At 37.0% G+C, this 8225-nt stretch overlaps 1 protein-coding gene across 3 annotated transcripts; it reads right to left on the bottom strand.

Moving 5' to 3' along the window:
- Positions 1-257: 257 nt before the first annotated feature.
- On the bottom strand, positions 258-4888 carry GLIP6 (GDSL-motif lipase/hydrolase 6). Of its 3 annotated transcripts, XM_088982310.1 has the most exons (5): positions 4800-4888; positions 4389-4659; positions 4131-4276; positions 1060-1528; positions 258-707 (listed from the first exon to the last, which is right to left on the bottom strand). In XM_088982310.1, the coding sequence occupies exons 2-5, from the start codon at positions 4624-4626 to the stop codon at positions 478-480; spliced, it is 1083 nt and encodes a 360-aa protein (XP_088838436.1). In that variant the 5' UTR covers positions 4627-4659; positions 4800-4888; the 3' UTR covers positions 258-477. The 3 variants fall into 3 exon arrangements, with proteins under 3 accessions (XP_088838436.1, XP_088838438.1, XP_088838437.1); XM_088982312.1 differs by having other exon boundaries at positions 4389-4871; XM_088982311.1 differs by lacking the exons at positions 4131-4276; positions 4389-4659; positions 4800-4888 and adding an exon at positions 1655-1982.
- Positions 4889-8225: the final 3337 nt, after the last annotated feature.

Raw genomic sequence — 8225 nt, 5'->3', positions numbered from 1 at the left:
GGTATCATTTACCCAGGAAAGTGATACCCATCTCCTAAATGAGTAAATAACTTTCTCACATAGGGGGAATGTTGCCAACACTTGAATGGGACAAAAATGCCCCTTTTAATAATGGATTTTTTATGTCTAAAATGGTCATTGCCTTATTTACGTGAGAAATAAAAGAACATGGACAAATGCACTTACCTGGGTAAGTATTTCCTAGGAAAAACTTACATAAATAATTGCATTTACTCGGATAAATAACTTACCAAAAATGAAGAGAGCCTAATTAGTATTAACTTCATTAACATATACGCTCATTTCTACATAGGGGTGAACATAGCTAGCTACATGATAGTCTTCATTACATGACGAAACAAGCCTTATATAAGAAACTAATTAAACTACTTATTCTACTAGAATAAGAAATTATGAATTATTCACTGTTTTAAGATACACTAATGGTTGCAGTCACCCCCTTCAGCTGAGGATGAACTAAACACTGATGCTAGCCAGTGTCCTCAAATTGATAGGCCTGACCCGCGATTGCTTCCCAGCCCATAAAGCCTTACTGACAAGTTCATAAGTATGCTCTGATGGATGGAAGAAATCCCAAAACAAGAACTGATTAGGGTTTTCACACACTTTATAACCGTCCTTTCCACATTGCACCAACCCTCCAAGTGTTCCATCGCCACAACAAGCACCGGTAATGTTAAAAAATCCTATAAAAAAAGGCAGAAACCAATAAGCCAAGTATATCACAGGTAATGTTCATGCCCTGTTCGAACGAAACAAAAACAATGTTTTAAAAATCAATTCAGAGGTTGAACAGTTTTTTCCAATATAATATTTAATTATAGCGCAACCATGTTTTTATGTATTATATATATGTATATAATAATTTGTAACCCATGATCCATTATCTGGATCAAACGAGGTTGATGATTCAACTGCCCAGATCAACGGTTTTGACCAATTCCCGGGTTTGGGTTACCCAACTGAAATTGAAACCAGGTGACAGTTCAATCATCCGGGTCAACTACGTTTTGAAAACACTGATCAAAACAACCTTACCATAACGCTTGGGCATTGAGCGAAATTCCTGAACAGCTTTATATACTTCTCCATAAACACCAATTGCACCAGGGTGTGTGATAGGCGTGTCCTTAACCAAGCCTTCCAGGCCGGCATTGTATTTCTTAACCATATGGTTTATCCTGCCGAAGCATCGGTCAGTCCGCCCTCCAGGCAGCAGCATCCTCGCCGGAACACAGCCAACAGGTCCTAGAGCGATGATGACAATTCGTCGAGCACCAAGACTGTAAATTTGATCAATGAACTGTTTGACTTGTGTCAGCATAGCTTGCACATAGGCTTCAGGATCAAGATTTGTAGGTCCAGCGAATGGGTTATAGTAGTTGAAGATGTCATTGCTCCCCGACTCAAAGAGGAAGAGTGATTTTTGAACAAGTTTCTTATCAAGTTTGTTTTCATTCACTAATGTCTGGAACTGTTGTACCTGATCTTGGATGGGAATTACCCCCTGCACCACACATAAGGTGGAACAGGATCAAAGTTCAAAGAAATGAAACAAAGGACACTTAGAAAGCATTCACAGTAGATCCAGAGAGGACAGCCATCTATTACAGGAATAGTACCAAAGACCTACCTCCTTGAAGCAAGCATTCAATGGAGCAACTACATGGCAGGAAACACTAATGACCTCTGCACCTCCCGAATCCTCGGTCCTTCTTTGTGGTCTATTGAAAATATCTAAGTACAGAGAGGAAGAGTAACAAGGAGGCGTTGAACCAAATGATCCTCTTTTCTTGGTCTCTGCCCACTTAATTTTAATGGGTTGGTCGGTATCCATGATTCATTAATCAAAGATGTCCTGGTCTAGTCTGCAGATTCTTGTGGAGTTGTGGGTTAACCCCAAACTTTACTTCAGGTGGAGGGGCGGTTATCTTAAAATTTTATTAATTATTCAACATTAAAAGGAAGAATAAAGATACAGGGGAGGACAACAACTTTTCCCCAACTCTCAAAAACTAAAACAAGAAAAATCTTCCTTACCCACTCCACCCTACCCAAAAACACTAAAGAACAATACCAAGCATCAAGAAACATCAGTCAAGTCAAAGAACTGGAAGTTTCATATAATTATTTATTTATTTATTTATTTATGAGTCATTTATTAGAACACCCCCTTGTAGTTTCACAGTTTTTCTTAAACCCATCCTATAGTTTTTATTTTACAAAAACACTCCCTATAGTTAGCAATTATTACTTACTCGACTTTACACTAAGAACTGTTTGTTTTTTCATCTGAAAATAGTAACATAATCACCTATACTGAGTGAGGCATGGGCTCATAATTGTTTTTTCTAAAATTACCCCCAACACTTCTTCATATAAAAAAGACAATTGACCAAATAGAGTCAAATAGAGTGGTTTCTCATGTCTTACCAAGGACAAAAATGAATTTTTCATTTTTATATGGAAAGTCAATTAAGCAAATCGATTGCAAACTATAGGGGGTGTTTTAGCAAATGACCCTTTATTTATTTTTTTTATTATAATAGTAAAATGGCTAGATATTTGCTAAGTCCAAATGTCCAATACAGATGGTTCCAAACTCAGCAAAATGTCCACGGTGATTAAAAAGATAAAACCACTCTTGCCACCATATGCCATGAAATCAAAGCCTTTGATGTAATGTTGTTGCCCTGCCTTGAATCAAATGAAGTGACCTTGTGATAAAGTCACACCTCAATGCATTGAAGGCCATGATTCACAAATTTGGCTAGTAGGCATATACCACTGTGACCTGATTAGTAAGCAATTAATAAATATTTTGATAATTGTCTTAGAAGTTACTTTTGAATCATTTCAAGATTAAATTGGGGTATTTATTGGACAGGTGTAAAAAAATGTGGAATTATTATTAAGTATGTTCAAGACTTGTTCACAGGCCAGGTTTTGCCTCTAAATTAACAGAATATGTTCAGGCCTGAGCCCGAGCCCAGCTCGGCAATTGGGCATAGGTCTTGAATCCGAGTCTGACTCTCTTATAAAGCCTGAAGTCTGGGCCCAAATCCGAGCCTGGGTAGAAATTTGGAAAAAAAATATTTTCTTTCAAATTCAATTAAAAGCTGTTTTATTTATATTAAAATATCTCAAAACCTAAAAAATAATGAACAGTCTCATTATTACTTGAGAATGCCTGAACCCGGCCCAAAAAAAAGTCATGCCTGATATTTTAGGCCCAAACCCAAACCTGCGAGCCTAAAATCTTGTTCAAACCCGACTTAGATCGGGCCGGGCCGGACTGGCCCATCAGGCTACCCGGCCCATGAACAGGTCTGAGTCACCCAATGTACTTACCAGATGCTGACCCTTCTAAGAGATGAAGCTTTCATGCAATTATTAATTTTTATTTTTTGTGCTTGTATGTTGAAGTAGCATGACTCAAAGAAGATATATGAACCAATCCAATTAAAGTGAATTAAACGTCCATCAAATTAATCGGATTGGATCTGAACTTAAGACTAAATATTTAATCAAAAATTGGATTCACCAAATGTCCAACGATTCAACAGATTGGATTTGATTATGATTATATTCTTTTGGAGTCGGATTGGATTGGAATGTATTCTGAACAGATTGGATCCATAATGGATCGGATTGGATTGGAAGGATATCCGGCCCATTGAAACCGCTCTCGACCATCTTTATGATTACATTTTTTTTTAAATAAATAAGACACCCCAGATCCAAACGCCCTGGATCTGGGGTGTAACCGTGTAAGTGAAACTAATGTAATGGGACACCAGTCACACACTGAATTTAAGTGCAGCAGAGATCCATCCCCATATGCTATTGCCAGCCAGAACCGGGTAAAAGCTGCATTGAATGCTACATTTGCTACGAGTGAAAATTTCATGCATTTGGTTCTCTCACTACTTAATGCCATGCACGAACCACGATGTGTTCTCTATTCAAGTTTCCGTATGGTCGGGGAGTTTGACAGGCCGACGGTAAATCGTTTCGGCGAAAGCTGGTCGATCGAGTTCTAAACAGACGTAAAAGAGTGTTGGAAAAAGAATTAATATTGGATTGTGGAACAAAGATGTATGGCCTACCAAATCCTTGTTAGTTTGCGGCAAAACACCACTTCCGCCACTGGCAAAGTTGATGCCGTTGGACGGATAAGCCTTTCGACTGCCATTAGCAACTCCCGTTTCTGCCTCCAGGTACGGTTCTTGGATATCAATACCAAGGAACTGAGCTGCATTTGTTCATCAGCATTCGATTCAACTCCATCAGAGAGGATGATGCAAATGAATACCAAGAAGAAGTGGGGTCGAAACTTAAAAGGAGAAGACGACGAAGGTACTTACAGAGAAAGTCGACGACAGTTCTACCATTGGTGAATCTTCCAGTGGGTTGGTGGAAGAAACTGGAGCCATAAGGGGGGAAATCAGCTTGAGCGCTGCAGTTCTTATTGAAACGGTTGTTTCCAGCGTCTAAGATGGAGTCTCCAAACGTGTATATGGCCGGAATTTTGTAAGAAGAAGCACAGACAACGGAAGGAAGAAGGACGATGAGAGAGATGAGCAGCAAGTTGAAGTTCTCCATCTGGGGTCTTGGGTGTAGGACGTAAGTTGAGACCTGAGATTTCAAGAGCCACGAATATGGCGAGAGACAGGAGGAGAAACAAAAGAAAACGGGAAGCACGAAAGAAATGCAAGAGTGGGTACTTGCACTTGCTTTTGTGAAGTAGGAGGCTGGAGCCTGGAAGGGATACTTACACTGAGAAGCTCTCGAACGATCTATCTGCTCTTCTGTGATTTGATTTTGGTTAGTTGGTTGGTGGTGTAATGGGTCACATATATTGAGGGTGGGTACACAGAAATGCAAGAGTGCCATTTATGGTGTAAAACTTTTTTTTTTTTTTTTTTTTTTGATGAGTACTAGAAGCATCCATAATTCCAAAATATTATTAGTTTTGATTTTTTTTTTTTTTGTTGTATAAATGTTGAAGGCGCTCTAACCAAAATAATTAAAAATATATACAATGTTGAAGAAGGTTGTCACATAATCTAAACAAATGTACCCATCTTATAAATTATGTGTTTGATTATGTTTATATTTTTTCACATAATCTAAATGTACCCATCTTATTTTTTCACATAATCTAAATTATGTCTTATAAATTATGTGTTTGAAAGCTTTAAAAATAACTTCCACAAATATTAGTGTATACAAAATCAAAGTCCACTTTTATCATTCTCCATGTCTAGAAAAAAGCACAAGAGAAAGAAACCAATGACTATGTAGCACATTTATTGTATAAACGACTAAGAAACCAAACACTCGAAAAGTGAACTTAATTTAGGGTTCAAGTATGGTACCCGGTAAGACATCATCAAAATAGTGACCAAACAGGTGGTATTCATTTTCAGAGGGTGTTTTAATTTAATACTTTTTAAATATGGGTGACGTACCATCAGAAGTAGCCTTCTCCTTGCAAGTTGTTCAGCCTTCTCCAGATTTAGCCACAGGTTCGGTCTTTCAGACCATGCCCTTGTTGTAACATGCTTTGTATTGAATTTCTCTTGTTGTGATATTAGCTTTGTTATGGTTTTAATTATATTTTAATATGTCCATATTAGGGCTTTATATATAACAAGTGGAAAATGGCTTTTAAACTGAAATTAGTCGTATGGGTGAAGAGCAATACACTATTGTTTGTACTATGGTTTTGAAAACTGGACCGGACCGGATGGTTGGGCTGTTTGATCAAGAAATCAATCATAGGTCCAGGTCTAGTTTTGGACCTAAAACCATCGACCCAGGTTTGGATCAGATGGTCAAACCAATTGACTCAGGAACTAGCTTAGTGGCCAAAACAGTTTTATTTTCTAGTTTTAAAAATCATGGTTTATACACAAAGCCAATAGCAAGCCCAGTAGCTGAGATTAAAGGTGTTAATGGACCGGTTTTGGATTGGACCCCATCCGGTCCAAAATCAATTTGGACTGATTGAATGGACCAACAAGCCATATTGGATTGGACCAATCCAGTCTAAAATACTTATTAGATTGGATTGGATCTGGTTCGTCCATAACAAATTTATGTTGGATTGGGTTGGATTAAGCCAATATCTGGTCCATTGATATAAGATAAGAATATATGCATTAATGGACCAGGTTTGGGTTGAAACCAATCTAAATAAAAAAAAATTGAACAGATTGGATGGTCTAGACATTGAATTGGACCGGTCCAAACTGGTCCAAAACATTCATTGGATTGGATTGGACCTGGTCCATTTATAATAGTCTCACATTAGATTGGATCTGATTGGACCAAATCTAGTCTAATTGACACCCCTAGCTGAGATGGTCACCTAGCATCCTTTATAAAATATAGGTGCATGATCAAACCCATGTAATTGCAGGCCCTTTGTGGTATAGTCAGTGGATCTCATGTGCACCTTGCTCTCCTCAGACTAAAAGGGCCTTGTCAATCTAGAAAGGATAAGGAATCATTAAATTAAGGGGCGTTCTTTTTTCGGAGTTTGAGAGGGGGGAAAGTTCCCATTGACCAAGAATCATGTGCTCTTTTTTCAAATTTATGTGGGGATTAGGGAAAATTTATTTTCTCGGGTAAGTAAGTGATACCCATCTACTAGGTGGGTAAATAACTTTCCCACCTAAGGGGAAAGTTGCCAACACTTGAATAGGACAAAAATGCACATTTTTAATAATGGACTTTTATGGTTAAAATAATCATTGCCTTATTTACATGAGAAATAAAAGAACATGGGTAAATGCACTTACCCGAGTAAGTGTTTCCCAGGAAAAACTTACCTAAGTAACTGCATTTACCCGGGTAAGTAACCTACCGAAAAGCAAACGGGGCCTAAAGGGAAAGTTCCCGACTAGTACCTTGTACTTTGGACCTAATGTCAATTTGGTCCCCAAACTTTAAAATGTGACAATTCAGAACCCAAACTTTCAAAGCATGCCAATTTAGTACCTACCATTAGTCAATTGCTAACCAACCGTTAAGTGGCATTTGAAAATACACAAATGCCCTTTGAGTGTAATATAATTTTCTTTATTAATCAGCCAAATGTTAACAAAAAATAAATAACCCCAAATCATTGCATTTTCTATTTAAGAAAGTTGGTGTCACCAGAATGCTATTGAGACATGACCCCAACTTTCTTGAATATAAGAGAAAATGATTTGTGATTATTCATTTTTTGTCAACATTTGGATGATAAATAAAGAAAATTATATTACACTTAAAGGGCATTTGTGTCTTTTCAAATGCCACTTAATGACTGGTTAATGATTGATTAACGACAAGTATTGGATTGACACGTTTTGAAAGTTCAGGTACTAAATTGCTGCACTTTAAAGTTCGGTGACCAAAATGGCTCTAGACCCAAAGTACATGGTACTAATCGGGAGTTTTCCCTAATTAAAAGAGGACAAAAATTCTTTTCCTCAATTGAAGGGATTTCACATGTGTCCTTGTTGTGTTTGGTTGTAATGCAATTTTAGCACTAGTACAACTACATGGGAGTGCAAATGTAAAAAATACAAATCCTCGTTTATTTTGCTTTGGATTTTACTTTATTCTACTTCATTTCTTAGTTTACTACATTTATTTTGCTTTGGAATGAGTACAAATACAAATATGTAGAGTGCAAAACCTTGTGTTTGGTTGCACTACAATTTTATTTGCACTAGTACAAATGCATGGGAGTGCGACTGAAAAGAATGCAAAGTCCAATTTACCTTTGTTTTCTCTTTTAATTTATTCTGCTTCAAGTCTTATTGTATTTTATTTGTATTGTAATCAAGCAAAATAAGGTAAATTTTGAAACAAAAATAAATCAGATTTTGCACCCAAATCACTTGCAGTGCCATAGTTTTCAGGCCAAGTATAAAATGGAATCTAACAATTGATTGGTTCCTAGGTCAAGCAATTCAATGGGTCAATGGCGATTTTAAAACCATGTAATTAGGCCTGTAAATGGTATTCAAAAATCCGAATTCGAATATGAGATTTGGTATAATCGAATCGAATTCGAATCAAATATTCAGTCGAATTCAAATAAACATTGATCTGATCCGGTAAATATTTGAATCGATTATATATTATATATAATATAAAGGTTAAAAATAAAATGAAAAATAACTAATTATTGAGTTCGAAAATCT

Source organism: Nelumbo lutea, chromosome 4, assembly GCF_056320005.1.
Source record: "Nelumbo lutea isolate HS-2025 chromosome 4, American lotus-T2T, whole genome shotgun sequence".
NCBI lineage: Eukaryota > Viridiplantae > Streptophyta > Magnoliopsida > Proteales > Nelumbonaceae > Nelumbo > Nelumbo lutea.
Note: the sequence above shows the minus strand (reverse complement) of the source record. Positions and strands in the feature narration are given on the sequence as shown.

What these genes read in the sequence shown, in the direction of transcription:
- GLIP6 (XM_088982310.1), bottom strand. Translation starts at nt 4,626, where the DNA reads ATGGAGAACTTCAACTTGCTGCTCATCTCTCTCATCGTCCTTCTTCCT. An exon ending in CGCAAACTAACAAGGATTTG is followed by an intron (nt 1,529 to 4,130) that starts GTAGGCCATACA and finishes TGTGTGGTGCAG; the next exon opens with GGGGTAATTCCCATCCAAGA. An exon ending in CTCAATGCCCAAGCGTTATG is followed by an intron (nt 708 to 1,059) that starts GTAAGGTTGTTT and finishes CTTTTTTTATAG; the next exon opens with GATTTTTTAACATTACCGGT.